General features: G+C 41.1%; 1 protein-coding gene across 2 annotated transcripts in view; it reads right to left on the bottom strand.

Moving 5' to 3' along the window:
* Positions 1-25041, bottom strand: part of SCUBE2 (signal peptide, CUB domain and EGF like domain containing 2) — a 40924-nt gene that overhangs the window by 1084 nt on the left and 14799 nt on the right. For both annotated transcript variants that reach the window (XM_059825849.1, XM_059825848.1), the window contains 13 exons: positions 24537-24653; positions 23400-23522; positions 21480-21596; positions 19117-19239; positions 18490-18606; positions 17785-17871; positions 16964-17068; positions 15568-15723; positions 15009-15212; positions 5941-6108; positions 3172-3333; positions 1762-1959; positions 1018-1170 (listed from right to left, as the gene is read on the bottom strand). In XM_059825849.1, the coding sequence (XP_059681832.1) occupies positions 1018-1170; positions 1762-1959; positions 3172-3333; positions 5941-6108; positions 15009-15212; positions 15568-15723; positions 16964-17068; positions 17785-17871; positions 18490-18606; positions 19117-19239; positions 21480-21596; positions 23400-23522; positions 24537-24653 (1830 nt within the window). The remainder of the gene's footprint in view (positions 1-1017; positions 1171-1761; positions 1960-3171; positions 3334-5940; positions 6109-15008; positions 15213-15567; positions 15724-16963; positions 17069-17784; positions 17872-18489; positions 18607-19116; positions 19240-21479; positions 21597-23399; positions 23523-24536; positions 24654-25041) is intronic.

Raw genomic sequence — 25041 nt, 5'->3', positions numbered from 1 at the left:
GTAAGCCCTACCCCCAAAAGAACCAGTTGTACTTGGCTCTCATATTAGCAGTCAGAAAATATTCCAAATGCTTTCTGTAAATAAGCTACAAACACTGTTTACTATGAAAACAGTGTACTGTGCTGAGCTGCTCAGCATCAATCTGTCAAAAGCAACAGAAATCATAACGCACCTAGGATTGCAGTGCATACTGTAACTAAGCAGCCTGCTTCAAACCAACCGCACTGCAGAAACTTATCTGTAAATACCCACAACCTGTTACTGACTTCTTTCTACAGTAAGAAAGAAAAAAAAGTAGTAAGAGGCAGCTTTCTTAACAGGCAAACCCCCTGGTGAATCAAAAGTTGAAATGCTTCAAAAGGAGAAGTCTCCTCTGAAAAATTAATTATCCACTGTTGATGAAACTCTGCAGACCACAGTGAGGATGACTCCTTCACAATTAATCCAGCGTGAACAGAAACGTGTCATATCATTTTCACATCACTTATGCTGAAGTGCAAAGCCTCAGCTCCAGTTTCACTCCTGGTGAATCTAACAAGGATAGGGTGAAACTCTTGCCCTCAAGCTTCTTTTCAATACAGATATTTTGCTAGCTGGTACTAGATTACGGATGGTAACAGCAACGCGGTAAATCAGAGGCACCCGGGCTCTGCCCAATTCCTAACTGGGGGCACTCTGCTGCCACCTGAAGCAACCCAGAACTGGGAGGGCACAAAAATGCCTAAAACCCAGATTCTGGCTCTGAGCTCTGCATTTTGCAGGTCGGAGCCCAGAATCCCAGCTCTTTGTTTAGGGTCGTGGAAGACTAGAAATACAGTGGCACTTAGACTGCAGTGCAATGGAGAATTCCTTAAACTAGCTTTAAATGAAAACAGCTACTGGAAGTAGTCTCATAGTGACCCTGCTGAGAGCGCTGGGTTACCCTGCTGCTTAGCAGGGTCAAGGAGCCCACAAGGAGTTCTGCACTGCTGCAGCTGCACTAGTCCACATAGGCTCAAGCTGCTCACATCCGCTTACCATCATACGTTACATAAGGAACTTGGAATCCTTTGGCACTGTTCCCTTCATTCGACTTGAACTGGATCCACAACTTTTTAGACCTAGAAGTGAAAGCTATAGGGCGTTCGTAGGTTTGACAGGTTTCATACGTGGTCACTGAGTTGGAAGAAGCTTTCAAAGAAAACACACAATAGGCAGTTATCTGACAACGCTTCATACTAACGAGCAATTAGAAAATGAACAGGTTAAACTACCATGAGAAGAAATGCTTGCTGGTGTTAAGAAAACTCAAAAGGTGGCAGGCCGTCAGTGGATGGTTGGCCATCAGTGAGTGACTTCTTGGTCAAGGAATATTTTCCCTTTTCCTAAAACACAGTCTACTGTTTTAAGGATATGCCTATACTAGAAACTGAAGCTGTTTATTCACACATCAGGCACCTGAAAGGACTAGCAAGCATCTCTTCTTTCCTAACCCAGGCTAGAATCGCTTAACATAACTCATGTCTAGTTAGCTTGAACCATCTACCCCTTCTTAACAATATTTCTCTCAGAGTTCACTGACACATCATAGCCTTGCACCCTTGTTTTACCTGAACCTATGGAGCACCTAGGATTTCTCAATTTGTCTTTTAAAGAAATTTCTACTCTTAAGTAGAGGCCAGCCAGGCTACATTTAGTTTATGTAAACAGCAATGCATGTGCGAAATCTGTGTTGCACACTGAGATAGATACCATATGCCCCAGTAGGTATTTCAGACTTACAGCTTTTTCGCATCACCAGGTAGTCTCCACACTCATCTTCTATTGGTAGAAATATTTCTGGAACCACAATCAGAATACGGCGCTTTGGCGGTGGGTTAATATTCCAAGTGCACTCAGTGTTTGCAGGATAGTCCCCAGGATAGTTTGGCGATTCAATATATCCAGTGTAATCTCCCAGTTCACCTCCACACTGCCTATCTGAAAAAGCAATACAGCATGCAAGACGAGGCAAAGTGAGGTCATCCTACAGCTCTCTCTACAGTCACTGACAGAAACAGTACATGGGTGACAGACACACAAACTTTTCTGTTTGCATCTGATGCAGGTACAGTTCTCTGCTAGCTTCACTTCACACTGCTGCCTGCTTTTGCCTTTGTGCTTTAATCAATGTTGAGACATAAAAATACCGATCAGTCCCTGCTAACACAGCAGGTGCTATCGACCAAGCCACAGCCAAGCAGCAAGGCAGTTGTAAGAGGACATAGAAATGGTAAAGCAAGGATGCTCCACTTGCCTGTACCAGACAGAACGCTTTTACAGAAGTATCAGCTGAAATCTAACTGAAGTCTGAGGTGCTCTGATCAGGCACCATGCCTGCAGCACCACAAAACAGGGAGTATAGCAGGCCCTTTCTCTGCACAGATCAGCATTGCTGCCAGTAAGAGAGGGTGAACCCCAGTGCAGGATGCTTTGCCTGTGCTCCCCAACTCTGTGTGGCCACGAGGGTCTGGGCACTACAGCACCATAACAGTGATGTGCGGGTGTGACATGCCCAGGGAACAGATTCTTTAAGGGAGAGACATGCAGTTCTCAGGAACATATTTCTATGTATGTATGTGTATCTACACCTGTGTTTATGTAAGTGTCTCCAGAGGTTCTTCTGAGGAGTTGTCTCTCTGCCCTCTGTTTTCCCTCTTTAATTTACCCTCAGCTTCCCACACTACAGCTGCCATAATCTAGAACAGTGGTTCTCTTTGTAATTGCCTTGTTCAAAGGCTGTTATTAAGAAGAAATGGTTACTAGAGCTATTAAGTTTTGTGAGCCAACTTCCATTCCTCTTAATAGAGGGGAAGGAAATCAGGGTGCTGAGAACACAAACTCCATCTGCAATATCATGGGAGAAAAGATTTAATAGCAAGACCCAGAGTGACCCAGCACCAACTGGCAAGACACAATCGTCACTTACCTTAACAAGAATGATGGAACCAGTATGCAGAAATGGTCTCTCATGGACCTCAGTAAGCCATGTGGGATGAGATGCAGGCAGGCAGCAAAAGAGCAGCAACACCACTGCCTGCTCTCCAAGGTCCCTGGAGCAAAGCTAAATTTTGACCTTAGGGCCACTCGGAATATTAATGGCCCAGTCTTTTCATTTGTAAGAGATCATCAAAACCATCTTGCTATACTTACTTTTGCACTGTGTTATATTTGTTGACCCATCAAAATCAGTAGTAGTGTTTGCAGGACATGAAATGCAGTAATTTTGTCCAAATTCAGGCTGGTATGTCCCAACTGTGCAGCGAATACACCGATGAGTTGTGGTATTATAAAAATGGCCAGGTGAACACTGAACTGGAGAGTAATTAAATATGCAGCATGGTTAAAAAAATGGCAGTAGCACATTAGAATGTGATTTTATGCGTTTTTATAGGACTTAGTATAATTTCAATAACTGAAATACCATATTCATAAACTATGAGGGTAATAAAGCAGAGGTAACTGAATAGATTTTAGTTTATCAGGTCACTTTGTGCAAGTTCAAAAGTCCCAAATGCAACACTATAGAGCAGTTCTGTGTGGAAGCAGTAATAAAAGATATGGGGGAGTAAGTATAACCACTATGATTTTGTAAGCAGGACACCAAGTAGAACAGTGTGTGACCAAACGGTCTAGCCACTGACATTTGACTTGGAAGGTGAACTGTATGCGGAAATACTAACTAAACCTTTCTTTCTTGCCAGCTTATGTCAAGCAGCGTGTGCACTGCTGCTGCATCCTAGTATAACCCTGCAATCAGCTCACCGCAAGCAGAGGTTAAAGACTTTGGCCCTCTACAAGTGGCACATTGCAACAATATTAGTGACTAAACTGGTATATTGCCGCCTTCTCTCATGATCACACACGGTCTTGCAATAACAGGCCATGACTCAGGTACAGCCACCTCCACCAGATCTGCTGCTACTCTATTTCATCACATCATGCAATGATCACGTTGGCTAGACACATAAGCTATAGCCCTCATAGGGCTTGCTGAGAGTACCTCCTGCATCACCAAAACAGGACCCCATTCTGATGTACAAACTCTTTCATAAACATAACAGATTTTATGGAAGATTTAGACATGAGATAGACAGACATAGGGGAAAAATCCTTTGTAGCAGACTTGCAACTTTTTTTCTAGTTCCCTGCAGGCAGACAGGCAGATTTTCTTCTCTCATTGCAATCTGAGCATACATGACCCCAAACACCTTTGCTTACATCTCTAATATGCTTCTTTTCATTTGATTTTGCTTGGTTATTCTGCATCTATGCCCATCATCATCCATACTGAAACCTCAGAGAAAGCAGTCAAGAGCATCAGCCATACATTATCTTTGCTCTTAACTCCCTCACCACCTTGCTGCTTCTTCCTTGCACGTTTTCTTTGTGGGACTAAAAAAAAAGTAAAATAAAATCTTTTCTTATTCCTTTTACCTCATTTGGCATGTTTACCTCTCTCAACTCAACATCAAAATAATTTACTACCTTGCTTTTCGAATGTAGTTTTCTGTGCTGCACAATCCCTTTTTTCTATTCCTTTTAAGCTCTGCTTACTCCCAAATAACTCTAGACTTGTCAAGCTTCGTATGCTAGCTCAGCTTGGAGTCCTTCCCTACATGCTCCACCCCCCAATCCAAATGCTTCAGATACAAGTTCCAAATAGTTCTTACATCTGTGATTCCGTGTCTCATGTGGCCTCTTCCACATGCAAATCCCTGAGCTCTTCAGTTAATACAAAAAATTCCTTTAATCTCCACTCTAATTTGAAAAACTGAACCTCATTTATAGACCTGTTTTTGTTTATGTTAAATAAAACTGAAAACAGTTCCTCTTATCTTGATCCAAGGTTTTTAACATGGTTTTTTAGTGCTTTAACTTTGCAAAATTAAGTATGAAACAACAGCATTTGTGGATTCAGTGATTCTTCACTGAAGAAATCTATTAGCTATCACATTATTACAGTGATATTAATTCTTTAACCATACTGCAAAATTCTTCTATTATGTTGCAATTCTCAATAGTAAACATATCTCAACTGACACTAGAGAGATCTCTTAAATCCAAACCACTACCAAATGTTTGCATCAGGACCGTATTTCTATCCCTTATTTCTACTCTAAGGCAGTAGATTTTCTATTAACACTTTTTCTTCAGGTGATTTTGACATAAATGACGTTCTTTTACCCATGCTTGAAAGACATTAAGCAAACCATTATACTGATTAACATTTCATCTCTCTCCATGGACACATATTTTTATCAGCATTTTCAAAGGCAACTTCATAGCTGACTTCCAGCTTTTTACATTTTAGATAACTAAGATGCCAACAAAATTCCTTCATTTTTAAAGATATGAGCCCCACCTGATTTTCAGTCCTGTGAGGAAAACTTTGGGAGCTGACTGCATGTCAGCTCCACTGTGATCAAATTTAGAGGGCTGTCTGAGGTACTGCAGGGTTAAGCTGAATGCTAGCTTTTTAGGTATCTCCAAAGGCATCCAAGCCAGTTTCTCATTATGAACATGAAGAAAATATTTTCTTACTTATCCTCCAGGACTGCAATTCCCTCCTTCACATTTTCACATTGCTGCTGTGCACAAACCCAAAGTGTCAATAAGGTATACTGGTCTTGATTTTTTTTCTTGAGACTTTTTTCTCCCTGCTCTTCCTTTAGATGACTCTTCACAGATCAACGGCTTCACTGACCAACTTCCATGTATCTCCCAACCCCTTCTCAAGTCTTGTATAAAAAGTCAGTTATAAAAAGAACAGAGGCTCTGAGTTTCCATGCAGCCAGGCCAGCCAACTGGAAGGAGAGATCCTTGAAAGGAGAATGACCCTTCTTTGAATGCCCCACTTGTAGCAGTAGCAGTTACTTCTGCCCCGGAGAACGCAGTGCATCAAACGAATCTTGACCTTACCTTTGGTCTCACAGTCCTGAAACAAGGATGCACTGCTCTGTCTTGTTGTTAGACCTCCTCCGCAGGGAAAGCAAGTTACTCTCCCAGCTTCAGGCTGGTATGTTCCAAGGGGACATGGCAGACAGGGTTTGAAGCCATCAGGAGAATATTCACCTGGTGAGCACTGATCTAGAAGAGGAAGAGCACACTTGCTTCAACCTGTACATTGCAGGTGAAGGTATGTTAGTGAGCCTGCACAGGACCTGAAACCCCACAGTGAAACTGCTCTCTTTACTTGGGAGGCGGGAGCCAGGGTTTCAGAACTGAGTGCTAGCTACTTAATACATGTAACGTACCCTGTAAAACTCAAATAGACACTGATAACCTCCAGTGCTAGTGGGCTCTTTGGTGAGCTGGAATGGATTTCACGCTTTGTTGCAAGGCTACACTGGACACTAGGCCTGTCCAGTACTCTCTGTTAATCTGTGCAGTGCAATTATGTAGTGATTACCTCTTCTTTCTAGCTAAAGAACTCTTGGACTCTCCCAAATGAAATAATTTAGTACTGAACCCAAGATGCCAAAAATGTACTTCCAGATTTCTATAAGTATTTTAATCTTCATATTATTGAATATTCATACTTCAAAACCATTGGTGTTACTGAATTGTGTGAAAACCTCAAGCGCAACAAGCAATTGTGCAAATTCACTAAACTAAACATAATGTGTGCCTCAAAGATTTTTAAAGCAGAAGTATTCTCCCCATTCCTCTGATACTGGATCTTGGATAATGATTATCTGTGCACTGGATTGCTGTGTTCTGTATGGTGCATAGATAGCACTGACTCAGTCTGACTGATTTTACTTAAACACACACCTCAATATTATCTAACAAGCCCAGCAATATTTAAAGGGTATCTTTGAAAAATTCCGGTTTTCAAACTTTTCACAAAAGAACTGGCTTCAGTGCCAGTATTTAATAATTACCCTGCTCTGGAAAGGCACAAAACACTGTTGCAGTTGTTCAGCTGTGCTTAAAAATTCTGTCCTTTTAAAGACCTGTTACGATAATAAACTGTTAGTTTTAGTTTATAGCTCCAATAAATCACTCAGTGAATAGCTGTTTTGTTAGGAAGTTAAATTGGCCTTGGCTTCATTTCAGGTTATATGACTAACAACAAGCAGGGCATTAACTACCGGTCATGATCAATGATGAAGAGTTTTGTCTATGGCTGATACACTGAGTGGAATAGTGAGTGTTCCTCCTTAGCTTAAAAATAAAGTACAGCAGGTTAAGCAATGCTCTGTAGCTTATCAATGAAAGTTAGTGAGGAAGTCTTAGCTCTTGGTTCTTTTTCCACCATACATCACTTCTGCTCTCATAAGGACACACATTCATTTGCTCCCACACTTTTCAAGCCTTTCTTCATTTTATAAACATTCCTACAGAACACTCATCTCTGTACTCTTTGTGCAACTTCACAAACATGAATGAATTAAGGCTTTCATTGCAGCACTCCTAATAAGGCAAGGAAAGAGCACTATTTACAATTCCATGACAAGGAAAGACAATCAAGGTTAGTAAAGGTGACTTTGAGATGTGGCTACTGACTTCAGAAACCCAGAGGCAATAGAAAGACCAGTGCAAATCTCCTTCCCTCAAAAAACTCTATGGCTCTATGAGAAAGCAATGCTTTGAGTGGCCTCACTTGATCTGCCCTCTGCTATCTCCCCTTCGCCTGTCTTTTTCCCTTCATTTTAATCACGTCACGTTTGGGGTAGTTTGTTTTTTTTTGCATTGGGGGCAAGCGTGTGTGCGTTTGTTTAGGTTTTGTTTTGAACACAATGCTACTTTACATTGACACATGTAAAACCATACAAATTCAACCTTAAAACCGTACTTCAGGTTTCCTGAACTTGCTCAGAGGCCAGCATAACAGTAGGTCAGCTAACAGAGCTCAAAGGAAACCTGTCCCAGGCAGGAACCAAACCCACCACTTATGTGGAAATGTTACATTTGAGAACTTATCCCATCAGATCTCTCTTGACAACTTTATCCTCTGCACCTTACTTGCCTTGCAACCACATGTTGTAAAGCTGTAGAGCTCCCTGGGGAATAAAACTGAGTTAATCTAAATCTTCCAGGACTATTTACCAAAGTGCCTAATTTTTGAAAATCTGCATTGAGGAAGTAAACTTAAAAAGACCTCCTCAGACATCACTGAGATCCTCAGCATGGGGCATTCTCAGATGTACTGCACAACCGAATTCTGAGAGCAAGAAAAAGATGGGGCAGAAGCATCAGATGGTCTGTTTCTGTGCCCTACCTCCCCATTGAGGCAGACTGTGAGCTCCAGCTAGTTTTTGGTTTCCAGGATCCTGAGGACTGGGGCAAGAGTCACAAGTTATTTGTCCTTCCTCGTCCTGTTAAGTTTTATTAGGGCATGAACCACAACTTTCTCATTCCCCATCATAGTACATTCCCACACTTCAGCTAACTAGAAAAAAAATATCAGGTCACTAACATTTTGTGTCTGTGGTCTCAAAGCCAAATTAGGTGGTCAGCAGCTAGACTGCTAGATAAAGTGCAAGGTGATACAAAGACTACGTTTACACAAGTATTCGAGCTCATCAGCTGGAAGGACTTCTGCAATTTGGCAGCTTCTGTGTAGTGGAAGAAGAGTGACATTTTGTTTCAGCTTTGCTCAGTGTGAATCTGCGGTCCATTAAGCCGCACTGGAGCTACACTCCAACTGCCTCAGGCCCCGTTTCCCTCCTGCCTTCCACTGGCACTGGCTGCCCCAGGGATGCGCTGCGGCACAGTGCCCACAGGAGAAACACAGGGCTGAGGCAGTGAAGGGCAGGAACTGCGTAAGGTCAACCTGGGCCACAGTTCAGACAGAATCCATCAATTCAAGTATCTGATTTTGATTTTCTTTAAAGGTGGCAACAACAGAAGGAAAACTAAAAGAAAGTCCAGCTAGCTACCACCACAGTAATAGGGTGTGCAAAACCAGCCGAAAAAAGCTGTGTACAGTGTGGTGGTTCCAGCTGTGAAGTAGCTTGCAGGGAGAAAAGGAACAAGCGGGAGGACAGAGGACAGGCTGACCCAACACGGAGAGAAAGCCACATAATGACTACCCAGCTCTTTCAGTACGAACTACAGCTTAAAAACAAGAACATCTCTTTGGGCAATGGCACCTTGCTGGAGACAAACCAGGCTGACAGAGGAGTCCAGCTGGGCGAGCAACGGGCTTGTTCTGTGTGTCCACGGGGTTTGGGTTCGCAGGACAACACCACCCTAGCTGGCCGCTCTCTGCTCAGAAATCACTTCACATCATTACCAGAGCCCTGGCGTGTGGAGTGGCCTTCCGAGAGAGAGCGGGCGAGGGGAACACTAGCTGCTTTTACAACGGACGTCACTGGGTTATGAAGCAGCGTATGTGGTATGGCTCCTGGAACGGGAGAGACCAGGCCTAGATGGATAGGCTTTTGAGGGTGCTCCACCCGTACTAATACCCGACGTTACTACATGCAATGATGAGCCTTATTCTCAAGGGTGTTAGGCACCCGTGCTCAATTTGAAATCAATGAGACTTGAAAAAAGCAAGCAACTCTGGATTAAGTTTATAAAATATGTAAAATACAGAGACTGGGAAGATTAAGTTTTAAATATTGCACTGCCTGGAAAAAATGCATAACCCTATCTTTCCCCCACTATGACTTCTGAGACGCACCAAACACTTCAAGCTTTAATAGATTCTATGTGTGTATGAGAAAAGAGGTTTATACATCCAGATACAGATTTAGCTATTTACAGTCTAACAAATACTCATTATTCAATGCAAATATTAAAATTACTCCAAGTGATGCCCAAGCTTTAATGCTCAAGCTCTTAAATATATCAGTTTCTTCACATGACTACATCAAACCAAGCTTTTCAAAGTGGTGCAAGTGTCCAGACAATTTGATCCACAAACACGTTCCCTGTGAGCTGCTCCCAGTTCCTCCCCGTCTTCCACCTAGAAACGTTCCAAACATGGGCCACTCATCTAACCCCACTGGAGCACAGAGCAGGGGTAATAAGGAAAGCCTGTTTAGAAGCTCACAGCACTTGCCAGGGCCCAATTTAGCATAACAAACAGACTTGGTATTAGGTTCAATTATATCAACGTTAATTACAGGGACATTATGTCAACACAGAAATCATCCCATGGAAATCCATAGGACTGTGCATGAAATTAGGATGACACAAATGAACCCTCCCTAAACCCACCCCCCCCCCCAAAAAAAAAAGAACAAAAAACCCCAAGAAACACCTCTAAGAGTTCAAACTTTTCCTATCATTTGTTTAAATAAAACCAAAAAAGTTTGAGCTTCATTTCACAAAACTAGAAACTGCATGGTCCCACCTGACACATGGGAAATACCCAGCTGAAACAAGATCTGAAGATTTGCAAATAATGACATTAAAACAGAATTCCACAGGCTGGCTTTGCTCTTTTTTCAGAAACCTGATTGTTTTTCTCCAAATGAACAAAAGAACCAATTGCCTCTAGTAGACTTCATTTTTGCAGTCACTGCCTTTGTTTGTCTTCAATACCCATTAAAAACCTGGTCTTGAGTCTCATGCAGCTGTTTTAAAGAAAAAAAAAATATATGAAAGCTTTTCTGATGCAAAAAAAAGAAGGCGGGGGAAGAAGAGAGGGGCCCACAGGGAACCAGGATTAACAGTTACAAAGACATTTAAAGGCTCTTCCCCTCTTTTCAACAGTTAGCCTTTGAGCATTTGCTCCTGTAGACAAATGCTGTAGTATCTCAGTGGCTGAGAAGGTGAACCTCATAAAGGAGGTCATGATCCACCTATTCACCATTTTCTTAAGAATGATGCCTTGACTTTATAAGGAAAATCACCAACAACCGATGCAAATTGATTCTGAAGCGGCATCCTTTAAGTTATTGTGTTTTAGCAGTTCACACATTTAGGTCACATGAGACCGTTAGGCATCCCAAGGATTTATGTCTTAAATCTATGATCTAAGAGCAAGCAGATTAGCAGAAAAATAGCACCCTTTCTCCATTTGATAATTCATTTGTTCTTGTCAGATTTTTATAAAATTGTAAAAAAAAAAAAAGCAACATACAGGTCTTTGTTGTGTAACACAACTATTAATTGTAACAACTGCAAAGGCAGGCAGCACTTTGCTTTTCTCTTAATATCTCTCTCATACTTTTATAATGCCAGTATCATACCACATCTAGACTTTGAGATGCGATTCATCATTTTGTATGAAATGTTAATATTTTATTTGCCTCCTCTAAACTAAGAGGACAAAACTGGTGAGTGCTGAGCAATGGAACGCATCAACACCTCCCACACAAGATAAAGCTGCTCAGCATTTACATCAGAGCAGTGCCTGTACCAGTGCTGCTCATGCTTGCTGTTCTCTGAAGTGACAGCTCTTTGGATGCAGCCAGGGCATGGTCACACGTCCTTTTACGCAGCAGTTTCAGGGAATGGTACTTGTCATTGCCTCCTTCCATCTCTTAAAGTATTCGTGTATCCAACACAAAAAATACCAAATGGAACAGGCAAGGTGTACTTTCAACTCCATGGGTTGTGATCAAGGTATGACAGAGTTTTAAGCACAGGAAAAGCAGCTAAATTGCTTGTTGTTTCTCCCTCAGTGGAAAGTGCCTGAGGGGAAACGAGTCCCAGTAGATATCAACTTCTCTTTCAATACAGAGGTTTCTGGTAAGGAATTGCTAGTGTTTAAACAGTTGGTCTTTGGCTGTTAAATCTGTCTGAAGTCTAGCTCATACTGAAGAATGAATACTTGTAGCCAGGTTAGTGAATGAAACTGCATTCTCCCCAAGACAAATTTTCCCCTCTCAAAGAAGCATGTAGCATTTCCAGCATCCTCAGATGGTTCATCCAGTCTTGAAGCACTGTCATTCAAATATGCATGTTTTTTTACCATAAGATTTACTTCAGTGTGGAAGGATCACACTCCTGCTATGAGAATCCAGTTGTCTGAGAAGGTTGATGAAGGTTCCATTTTTCTATATGCATTTGCTGTGATATACATTAGTAGAGACCTACTGCTGGTTGCTCCTTGGAAGCCATTCACAGGACTTCATGATATTAATCAACGTGAGCCAATGCTAAATACGCTTACTCATTGATACAGAGCTCACACATAACAAGGTAGACCAATGCAACACTTAAACCTCTAAAGCATCACAAAATCCAAACAGAACTGTATGTTAAACAGCAAGCTTGAAATAAAATACACTACCCCTCGGAATCAGCAGTGAATTCCCTTTTACCATCAACAGCTGTTTAAAGAACAGCAGACATACACGTGCAACCATTCAGCATATTAAGAATGATGAAATACCTCAGAAATCACATCTCATCTGTTCCTGGTGCCTTTCTGGAGCTTTTATTCTGTGCTGTGCCCCACTGCGGACAGTAGGAGTTAAGACAGGGGAATCCGGGAAAGCACTACCTCACCAAAAGTGTGAAAGGAAATGAAGTTCAGCTTACTTCTGCAACTGCAGGCCAGTGACCCAAGACAAAAGCTGTCAGAGCAGGAGCTGGACTTCCCCTCTTATGCTGCTCAGATACAACTAATGTTTCAGACTGTGCTGTGCCAGGAGAAGTCTACCACAGGAAGACGACCAGTACAAGACTGTCTGAATCAATAAAACTGTATCTAACCTAGCCATACTCCAAGTATTTTGTTTTTAAAAATGTATTTGAAAACAATGAACTGAAATCTGCACTTCACTCACTATCTGCAGCACAGAAGACTTTTAAGTCCCTAGGCTGACTTAGTTCCCTCGCTGCTTCCTGCTCCTCTGGTCAGATTGAGCCAAATCCTTTTGCCAAAGTTCTGTGCCTGTCCAGAGACCACATCCACCACCTGCACTGAATCCACCTGCTGACCCGGTATCTCTTGCTATGGAGTCACTTTCTCCCCAGAAGCGTTAGCATGTCTAGATAAGCAGGCCCCCAATCCTGTCCAGAAGTTCTCAGCAGCTCTGCAAAACAATCAGATCAAAACAAGACAAAAAACCCTGACTCTCCCACAGACATCCCTGAGCTAGCTTCTTCCTCCTCTTCCACACTGTTCCCACTCCATTCTCTTCTCCCCCGTCTATTTCTTAGCGCCTTCTGACTGGCAGTCAAAGCAGCCGCAGCAGCCGCCCAGTGCTGCCTTTACCATACACACTGGGACAATCAGCTTTTTCTAAGGAAATGAGGCGTATGTAACAACCCTGCCTCTGTGTGTACTTTTATGTCCCCTCAGCAACTAGTGAGCTTTCTGTCCAACCTCCAGCAATCTGACAAAGGGTGCAGAGAGGGTTCAGAGATACCAAGTTTCTCTATGTTTATGCAAATAAGTGGGGAACATGCAAGTGGAGGAGAGAGACCTTCTTAGCATCCGTGCAAGTAAAAGGCTGTGGTGTAATTTCCGTCTCCGGTTTGATCACAGCAAATCTACACAAAGATATGGTCTGAATACTTCAGCTGAAGAAAGGAAGATTCATTTAGTGATCGTAACTTTTGAGGCACGAGCAAATCTAACCATGAGGCACGAGACCTAGAGGGAATCATATCTTACTAGTTCCACTGCTCATAGCAGTACCTGTTAAGATATCCAGAGCAAACCGTGGCACCCATTCAGCAACAGAAAAGGCTTGGCTTTTACAAGTTGTTCTTCAAAACATTTGTCTTCATATGCTCAATGTCTCTGTTTTAACTATGGACAGGCTATTTGTGCTCACCGTAGCAAAGAGTTTTCCAGGCATTCTCCAAAAGCCCCATTCCTCTCTGAACTAGCACAGAAATACCATGTAAGCTTTTCATTTGTAATGAGAAATTAAACTGGTTCTGCAGCTACCTAAAAAGAATTTTGTTTCTTTGCTGTTCCAAGTCATAATTGTAACTCACGTTGCCTTCTCTACCTGCAGTATTTTTAGCTTACTCATTGCTATTTTTTCCAGATGAAGTCACAAATGGCTTGAAAGCCATACTGTGCTCTGTACAATGGACTAAGACAGAGTTTTTCAAAGCCTTCCTCCAGCATCCAACACAACAGCTTGCAAACATCCACGTAAACTCATCTTGGTGAACTTTCCAAAGTTCTTCAGACTTATTACAATGTTACAAAAAATAAAAAAAGAAAACTTACAGCTTTTTCCAACAGGATTCCTGAGTAATTCCCTAGTCTGCTTGCTTGCACAGATGTTTTAAACAACAGCAATTAATTTTTCTATTCTATGAATCCAAGTTTTTCCAGAGTTAGCAAAACTAGATTGGAAAACCTATTCTGAGGCCAAATGGGTTGCTGCTGGAAGACGTACTAATTCAATCTGACAAGCATTTTAAAGGCTTGCTGATTCACAAAACTACCTACATGCTGCCTACCCTATGCAGCCGGAATTAGCCGTCATGGTTGTTAGGCCCCTGTTAAGATAACATCTGACCCCTCTCCTTAACTTTTGTGCTTTGGAAACATTTATTATGGGCTGCATTATGGTGGTGCCCTCCAGTGCCATGATAATTAAAGTTTTTCTCACTACTGGCCTATAAAACCCCTATTCTCCATGAATTTATAACTCTGTCATGAAGATTCTCTACAACTCAGAGCTTAATCAGCGAAGAGAATGTGACTGTATCAAATTCTGCTCAGCCTTTTCTTTGGAACAAGGGAGAGATGAAATGCTCACATGTTCAGAAACACAATGTTACGTAGTCTTAAAAATAACACTGGTGATGTAAAGGCCAGTGGTGCCTTTTGTTACTCCCGTGTTTTCTACCTTTGGGCTTACTGTAGGCTGTGCATCAACTGTAACAAAGTGCAATGCACTGAGCCCTTATTGTACTCTGTAGCACAGCAATTGCCAACAATAAATACATAGACGGGCACATCTCAGTAGCACAAGCAGTAACCCCTACTTCTTCCCATGCAGCCCTCTTCTCTCCTGGACAAGCATCCCACGATCCCCCCCAGGCTCACCAGACCCGAGCAAAGCAGTAAAACACACGTGGTGGTTTGCTCCCAGTTTACATTTACTTACCACATCTGTTACCCACATGCATCTGTCCTACACCACAAGACTGCTGCGGCTCTGATAGCTTGAGAGTCTTTCTGGCCACTTCGTGGTCCATGCCAGAGACACGAATGCGGAACTGGTCCCTGCTGACTGTCTTCCGTAAGGTTCGAATGGTTTTACGGAACCTCTTTTCAGTCTTTTTCCGAGCACAGCGCACATCACATGTGTCTGAAAAGTATCAAGGGTAAAAGCTTCTATAAGTGACCACGCACAAAACCCCACCCAATTCAAAAGACCAACCAATGCAAATCACTGAGAAAGCAACTTCTGTGAACAAGTCTGAAATCCTTAAGGACAACACCACCAGCCTAGAAGAAAATTAAATCAGACCACAAGGCTTTAATCTATTTGATCTTTGAAACGATCCCCATCCCTCACTCTTTTTGAAGCAGTACAATCAATTTTAAAAACAGGAGATACTTTTTATTATTATTTGCATACAGATAGAAGTGAAAAAATACAGAAATTAAGGAGCAAACGGCAAGAAGCTTCAAACCGCACCTTGGATTATTTTCCAACCAACCTGTCACCTCCTTTCGGCTTGTTTCAAGCTCAAAGTCCGCAGTGATAAAAATTTCTCTAGTCGCTGTCAGTCTACTGAGGGCTCCATGAACTTTCTTGCCAGAGCTGCATGTTAGGTTTACATACTGGAAGCTCTCCATTACTGAATTATGTCTCTCTGTATGAACAAAATTAAAGGAAGCAAAAGCTTGGCCAGCTATGTTATTGAACATTCACTAGTGCTCAGTGCATATGTTGTCATGAAGAGTTAAAGGAGAGCAAATGATCAACTTCACGTGCCAGTGAACAAACAGTTTGGCCAGTTTCTTAACCGGTACACCCTCACATAGAATCATGACTCCAGTGCACCTACAGATGTACTGTCAGGCTCAGACTCTGGCACTGCAGCAGGTCTGAGGCATGATTCACTGCTAGGATGCGAGCTTGGCTGCAGTGCTCAGCCCGCATCCCCTGGCTTTTGCTAGCAGGTTCTAATGAATTGCCTTTGCACTATGCAAAGCATCTTAAAAATCATGACACTGCCTGTATCAGGCAGGCTACTCGAGGAAAAAAATTTTGCACTCATATGAAGCATGTGAAAAACATGTTAGCTTATAATGGTGTTGAAATTAAGTAATGGCTGTGTACACAGGACATGTGGAGACCATTTTCAAGGTTTCAGTGAGGAAATAAGATTTAGTTAAAGAAAACACCCAGGATAAGCTTTGGTTCTGGAGTATAACACTCTTCACTGAGCATCTAGTGTAGTTTCTCACTGTTACTCTAAGGACAAACAAACTGACATTCTGATTCATCATATTGTTTAGTGACTTTTTCCCCCAGCTCCCTTTTTTTTTAATCTACTCCTCCTCATTTTCTGCTGACTTTGTAAACTCCCAGGCTATACTTTCTGCCTTGGAACAGACGGAAGAGCTGACCTCACTGTGTCCTTCTGGGGCTGCTGAAGTATAAAAGGAAGACAAGAGAAAAGAGGAATAACCCTTTGGTGATAGAGTCAGCATAAAAGGCCAGGAGACTCTTCACTGAGGCATCAGACAGTAAGGAGCAGGTGAGAAAGGACAGAACAGAAAGAAGGGATAGAGAGAGAAAGGAAAGGAAGAAATCAAAAAAATGAAAAGAATGGTTGATTTTACTGAGAATTTATTAGCAGTTGTACAAACAAAAAAGGAGAAGGGCTTTCCTAGCAAGACTAAAAGCTTGTCAGAGGGAAGTCCTGTGATCTGAAATAACTATTGCAAGAATCATGGCTGGGAAGGAGTGTGATTCGTGAGGTCAGCGAAGAGCAGAAAGTTTGCAGTCCTCTATGCTTTGCTTATGGTGTACTTCATATCTGGAAAGCACTTAATAACCCCTGAGCTATGACTCTAACCTGCTTACCTGCATTTTTATATTCATACCTGGTATCATCTGTTCCAGACCTTCTTGAAACATCTCAGTCTTTTTCAAACTACATTTTCCTTCATTTAATTTAAAGGTTATGCTTATCTTGATGGCTGAAGTATCTTCAGGAAGAAACAATGACATGTTATTTTTAGAAAGGAATAGAAAATTTAGATAACCCTAATGTCACACCATAATGATGACATCAAAAAATATGCTGATATAAAGTGAAAAAGCAGTCATCACAGAAAACCTAAAGAGATGCCAGCTTCCTCCTGCTGTGAAGCGGGTTCACAGCTGGAATTGGAACAAAGTGGGATAGATGTTATTTAATAGAAAAAAAAAAAAAAAAAGAAGAAGAAGAAGGAGATCAAATCCAGATCTGCTATTGGGTAAATCAAATAAAGGTTAGCTGAAATCAAAGGAGATACTGCAAACCAGTTCACAAAGCAGTTTATGTCTATATAAATAGCACCTCTTATCTGTTTAGCTTTAAATGCTTTCTAAACTTTACTGTCCAACAGCTCAACCTGAACATATTGTATGTTGCCAACACTGTCCAGTTTGGATGTCTAAAAAGAGGCAGGACACTTCTAGCCTAGCTATTTATTTCACTACTGATCTTCTTCTCTTTCCTTGTTTTTAAGTCTTAGTTTGAGTGATGCTGATGAAGCAGTACAAGGGGAATTTTCTGTTGTAATCATGAACTTCAATCATGAGGAAGAGGAAGAAAAAATGGAGGGAGTATAATGGAGAGGGAAAATAGAAAGTCAACAGAAACACCCTTATCTTTTAAAAGAAATCAGCCAAATCATGCAACAGTAAATCTAGTGATTACCCAGCCAGCTGGATGCATTTGTATTTTGCTGCTTTTTCTTAAGCTGAGATGACCTGCCACAGGTGAAGGTGTAGGCATCTTGTGTTCCTAACAGACAGACCATACAGACAGACAGTAAAGACACAGGCACTGTGCACAGACTGAAAACTCCTGTAGTATAAAAGACATGTTTAATTTGTTGATTGGCATCATCATCTTCATCTTTTTCAACAATGTTTTTCATAAAATACTCCACATTAGATCTTGACTCTTCCTAAGCAATTTAAAGGGTTCAGGAAGCAAAGCAACATCTGTCCCATAAGCACCGGCTGAGTCTGTGTGCTGTGTCCTGTGGGGTGGAGGGGCTGTGTGGACAAAATCTCAGACCCCACGCAGGGCTGGAATGCCTTCGTCCCATTCAGCAGCGGCTCTCAGGGCCAATTAAGGAATGGCCCAGGGAGCACAGAGAATTCAGCCCTGTCCTCCCCGGCTTCAAAAAGACAGTTGTCATGAGAAGGGAATCTGAGGGTAGAGTGGTTATAAAAGACAAGGAAAGGGGGGCTTCCTTGGGCCACTGGCAGGGATATAGCCCTTTATTATCTATAGTGAAAGAGGAAAGGTCCCTGTTGATTGTCTACTTCTTGGGGCTTCCGTAAGTTAGGAGATTTGCTACTCTACCCTCTCTACGGAATCATATGCTTTTTTTTTTGTTGTCTTTTGACTTACCAGAAAATACCTGGACATCTGAAGAGCAGCTTAAGAAGCATCTATCGCTCCCACCACTCTTAATGCAGTGCAGCAATACCTTGGGTGACATATTATCAGGCAAGGGACCCTTTGTCTCTAAACAGGATAAAATAAAATACTCACAGAAGTAAAACATCCACATACACCCTACTAATAAATTGGCATGCAGCTGCTTTTGTAGCTGGTACCTGAGACCACTCATGCAATTAATATGCTGTTTAGACAGAAAATCAAAGCAAAATAAAATCACTGGAAGATCACACCACATACGTAACTTCCTGTCAGGTAAAGCTATAACCAGCAAGCCTTCTCATGCAGAGAAACAAAAGGAAATAGAAGAATGAGTTAGATAAAAGCACGGGAAAGAAAGCATCAAAATCCCTCAAAGTATCTCCTGTTTTTGGGGTTACTTTTTTTTTTTTTTTTTGGTTGTTTTTACCAGTTGCAACATCAGTACCATCATGCCTGACTAAAAAGTAAAGCAGAATACCTGGGAATGACGACTTGTACCACTTAACCGGACAGATCAAGATTTTCAGATTTGACTATAACCACATGGCCCATCAGACACATCAGGAGCAGAAACATATTTACTAAGCACCTTACCAACACAATCCTTTTTATTCCAGTGTAATTTGTAGTTAGAGTGACACAGGCATTCATAGTCTCCCAGCGTGTTCACACAGAGCTGTTGGCAACCACCATTGTTGACGCTACATTCATTAATATCTACACAGGAAAGGTAAAAATACTTTTAAAAAGTTACTCTTGCCAAAGTTCTGTACTCTAACTCCACTAGGTAAACATGTACACAAATACTGCTTAATAGGGTTTGGAAAAGATTTTAGGAATGCTATCTGGACACCCACCTTGAAATAGTTTTGTTTTCATGCAAATCCTTTGATAAATGGCGGAATTGATGAAATGTTGTCAGAGGGGAGATGTTAGGTATATCCTTAAACCACATAATTAAAAAATGTCCAGCCTCAGCAATATGATAATAAATTAACTCAAAGAAAAGGAGACCAAATCAAGTCTGCATTGCACTGTGTCTGGTTAATTAATATTTCTAATTTGGAATAAAGACAGACAACATGGACAGGATTCATACTGATCAATCCTCCAAAGTGCTCAAATAGATAAAACTGCTGTGGAACGCTATTTGACTCCATATGGGCAAACAACACCATTGTGTATCACCATTGTCCCTTTTGGCCAATTATCCCATTTTGGGGCCTTGCCCCACCCAATAAATGCCAATAGGAGAAGAAACATCTGACAACACAACATACTGCCTTTGCTGCAAACTTGCATGCTGATGCAGAATATACCATTCACCAGTGGTGTATCCCAGGGGTCAATACTGGGGCCAATACTATTTATCCTCTTCATTAAACCTGGATGATGGGACAAGAGTTCACCCTCAGCAAGTTTGCAGATGATACAAAACTGGGAGGAGTGGCTGATACACCAGATGGTTGTGCCACTATTCAGAGGGACCTTGACTGGCTGGAGAAATGGGACGATAGGAATCTCATGAATTTCAAAGGGAAATGCAATATTTATGTCTCCGCTTCTCAGATCCACCCTGATGACCACTTCACTTGTCTCCAGTAGCTTTATGGCAATTATACATAAACCAAGAAAGCTGCCATCAATAAATCTCCTGCAAGTCCCAGAAAGCGTGTGCAACTGAGGGTACCCAGTTCTATGTACACTTTTCTCAATGGTAATAAGTTCTCGTCACTGCTCTCCCCAACCATTTGTTCCCCCCTCTAGTTAGGTAACAATTTGGTAGAAAACACTGTGTAACAGATTACAGGGGGAAAATCATGCTACTAACAGAACTGAGACAGCCGGGGTAAGAATGAGCAGCACAGAAATAATGGACAAAGAAGGGAATACCTTAAATTGGTACTGCTGCCTAAGATACCACAAAATCAGCCCAAATCTTTGGTTTTCATTGACCTTTTGTTAGGATGCTGCATACAATGGCAACCTACTATCTCCAGCACCTATTGACTTCTTCCCTACAGGTCAGAAGGTGTATACTCAGTATCCCTACCAGCTTTGACACAGCTTGTGATTGCCAATAAATGAAGGACTTACTATGGTACAAGGATTAACATCATCTGCACAGGAGTATGATATGAAGAGGCCAATTAGAAGCCAACAGCAAAACTACAGTTCCTTTCCCTCATCGGTGGCCAAAAGAAATGGAATTAATGCAGAGGAATTCATGAGAACAGACTTCTTTTAGCAAGTAGAACACATGAACAGTGTTACTCCCCATCCAGACAGGTTTCCCTGTTCATCATGATAAAATACAGTGATGTTGTAGCCCTGTAACCTTATTTGCTGATGTTCTAGAAGCAGAGGTTAGGACAGATCAGGAACACAGAGATCTCTGAATTGTTATCTCCAAGTTCAAGTGTGCTCATTCTGCATCAAACATAAATAGGTCTTACTCAGAATTAAGTAAGCATATGGAGTCAGTAAGATCTTGCCTAGAGCTTATATAAACCAGGTTTAATTCCATTTAGCGTCCAGTTATTCATGTTTCCTCATGTTAATTCTGGGAATTTGTCGCAGAAATAGTCACACTTGACACACATTGAGGTTCTGTGAACATCTTTCTCTCTTTCCTTGAACTTTTCTTGTAAGAAAGACGTAAAAGATTTAAGAGTATTAATCTTGACCGATGTAAATCAGTGGTACTACATCAGCTAAATTCCAATCTACATCACATGAGGATCTGACATATGCATAGGGGCAACCTGCAAAACCGTAATTTTCTAAGTCATCCAGAGTTTCCTGTTCTTTAAGTTTTATTCCACTGTCTTTTCATTGAAGTCAATAAGACTTCTGCATGTGAAAAACCTATCAAAATTATGGCTTTCATATCCAGGTGCAAAACGCATCAGTTTGTTGTAATAGTCACAGGCCTGTAGTGTCTTTTTGTAACTCACCTCCACAATGTGTGAAGCCATAGAGAGCGTATCCTTTGTTACAAGTACACTCAAAGGTGCCTGGATGATTGATGCACGTGTGGTCGCACGTCCGTTCAAAAGAGCATTCATCAACATCTGCAAGTTTTAAAGGGATACATCAGTATCTTTCAGCGACAAGGGAGCACTGATGAGCTAATAAAGTTGGACACAGAGACGTGCACATTTATATAAACTAAGCAAATTCTTTTAAAGCAAATAATGTAGCATAATGGAATGACAACTTTTAAAAGAACAATTAGTTTGCCAAACAAGCTTTTTCTTGGCAAACTCAAAAACTGCTGCTACATTTTTAACAATTCTGTTTAAAATAAATTATTTTTCTTCTATGGGAGAAAAAAAATGCTGACAAAACTCTTATTTCATTAAGAAAAGTCTACATAAGGTCTGCAGAAATAGATTTACAAAAGAAAGTATTGCCTTTGTTTTTTCCCCATAAATGAAAGCAAAGGCCACATTTTTAGCTCTATGAATACGCAGTGCCTGATTTAAGTCTGCTGAAAATCACCATGTTCTCAGAGATACACCTGAAGACAGATGACTGGAATAACTTGGTGAATTTTTCCACGGATCCATTAGACTTCAATGTCTGTCTCTAAAAGCTGCTGAGATATCTGTTTTCTCCAGTGAAAATTTTCCTTGGCATTACAACCACTTTGCACATATCTTCTTTGTAAAACATAGTTAGTATAATGGCCTAATCGTTATCCCAGTGAATTGAATGGTAAAATGGTAAAATTCCCATCACTTTCTGAGGCCCTGAATGTTTATTATACCATCAAAAACACCTAAAACTTCTGTGCTACTACATCATGCACGCCACGTAAGAATGTTGCAAGATACAACATCACCAACACATTACACCATTCTTTTTTCTTGGGCTTTGGCATGTTTCAAGATACAACTTTTGAAACAATCTAGGGAAAGTGACAGAAGTGACAGGGACAAAAGGGAGATGCAAGTCTTTAAAATACATTCATAAACAGATTCCATTAAAAAAACCCCACAAACTATCTTGAAAATCTTATGTTTTTATAGTAAGTTTGTTCCATATAAATAGTTGTCCTTCTTTGTGTGATTTAAAAAGGATAAGAATGCACCGAAAACCCAGGTGAAAATTATTTTCTGTTGGTCAGTTCGGCTTTCTGAAATTCATCATTAATGTCAGCTGGTTGTCTAGGAAATAGAATTATTCACCTCCCCAGTTGGCTGATTGGCTTTACATTGTTTCATACTGTAGCTTTTCCAAAACCACAGACCATTTTGAACTTTACATTTTAATGTATTTAAGCAGCTTAAACAGGATTGCTAACTCTATATGTACAAACCATTGTATAGAAAAAGCAAATATGCTTTATAAGTCTCACAGGAGAAATCCATGTCATCCTAAAAATCAAATGATCTATGATGTTTCAAGGAAATAATGATTCCAGTCTGTCTACAGGCCTGTAATTTCATAGATCATGTTATATATTTTTTTCTTTAAATAATGAACTCATGGCATCTAAATGTCTCATTAAGAAAAAATAATTTCACTGCAATGGTGAACTAGTCAGTAAGATGGACAGAGAGAGATTGTCTATTTTTCCCTGTAAATTATTTTAAGATCATTAATAGAAGGGGGGAAGCATTATCCTCATAAAGAGCTTTTTAACATGATGCTATCTCTGTCACTTCCAGATAATAGTTCACTGTGCCGTTAAACATACCTCCTACAATAGTATCAAGCAAACTGTATTAACTCAACAGCTGTTTCAGAAAGAAAAAACCCAAAACTGAGGCATGGAAATTATTCTGGAGTCCATTATCACTTCATCATTGTAGTAGATGTCCAAGCCATGCTGATTTGTTCTACTACTATTGCCTCTCCAGTGCACATACCTTGACAAGACTTCTCATCTGTTAATAATTTAAATCCTTTTCTGCAGCTGCAATCAAAACTGCCAACAGTATTTTTACAGAAATGATCGCAGCCTCCATTATTGGACTGGCATTCATCAATATCTGTAACCAAAAAGAAGTGCTTCAGCAAATAAACACAGTACATTCGACATACTTCCACTGCCAGATCCAGAAAATAGTCACGTCCAATTGGTTAGAGAAGCCCAGAAACAAAATGTAGCGAGACTACTACAAAGTTTAAGGAAGATCAGATCCAGCTCTTAAGAATGATCTGGCCCATTCAGCCTCATGACAATGTTATTTGCTTTCATTTAACATATTGCTGTCAGTCACATTTGTGTACACGTATTCACAAAAGACCATTTCCCTAAGTTCTGTTTGGAAACACTTTGGCTTAAATGCTCTCTGTTATAACAGATTTTAAACATGCTCTCTGCTTGCTCTTCATAAGCCCTCAGGAAATCTCAGACAGAGGAGACTTCCTGAGCTACCCTGTCCTTTTCATGCCAATGTTAGATCGACTTCTTTATCTAATGTTAATTGACTCAGGCATGGGGATTCCATCATTTTGCCTGGCAGAACAGTCTTAACATCTGATTACCGGAAAATGTATTCTAATATACAACGTAAATGTCCCTTTGCTCCTTTCCAGTACTCTCATTAGAGCTGCTCGGACCAGTGTAAGTAATTCTACTCCCACATCCCTGTTTACACACTGATATTTACTTACAAACTGCTCTAATACCCAGCTGACTGCAGGTAAAATAGCAGACTATGGACTGTATGCCTGTAAGAACCTACAGGCGTACCTCTCCCAGTACTGACCTCTGCTTTACCACAGACCTGTATTACCTCCTACCAAACCTCATCTGTGAAAAATGAGGCCGTCTTGGCAGGAGGGGTGGAATTGGTGAGGGGGAGGGCAGAGCAGCAGAGATCCTCTGCACATGATGCACCTGATGTGATGGAAACTGTGCGTCTACCCCTGGCTGCAGTCCTTTCTTAGGTCAGATTACACATACTGGCTTTCCTCTAGACACCTGATCACCTTCATTTGGAGACTAATACCTTACAGCAAGGTGTTGGTATGCACGTGTCCATGAGTATAAAACTCACCTTTACATGTCTTCCCATCAAACTGGAGCGTGAATCCAACAGGACAGCTGCAATGAACTCCGGTTGATGTATCTTTACACGTACGATCACAGCCGCCGTTATTTACTGCACACGTTTCTAGCCAACGAAATAAAGCTGAAGTTTGCTCAGGGATATTATAATGGTAACAAGAAACACCATGTGATACAAGGCACAGTTCCAAGCACACTGGTATTCAACCACATTTAGTCTAGTATACATGAGCAACTACTAAACACATACGTTCGCAAAATCCCTGCCTCAGCTACATCCATTTTTTTGTGGAGACTCTACAAACTACGATACTGTCTCTGGTTATTCTTGTCCTTACACACAAATCCTCACTCTCCTTGATGATGAATCTGTCCTGTCAGTCTGCCTCCTTATGCCCACAACTCAATCCTGGCTAATACTCTGACATTTCCCACCAATGCTCAGACACCTGGTTACACTCAGCACTACTAAACCAGTTTTCTTAAATCTCTCC

This window comes from Gavia stellata, chromosome 17, assembly GCF_030936135.1.
Source record: "Gavia stellata isolate bGavSte3 chromosome 17, bGavSte3.hap2, whole genome shotgun sequence".
NCBI classification, from domain to species: Eukaryota; Metazoa; Chordata; class Aves; order Gaviiformes; family Gaviidae; genus Gavia; species Gavia stellata.
Note: the sequence above shows the minus strand (reverse complement) of the source record. Positions and strands in the feature narration are given on the sequence as shown.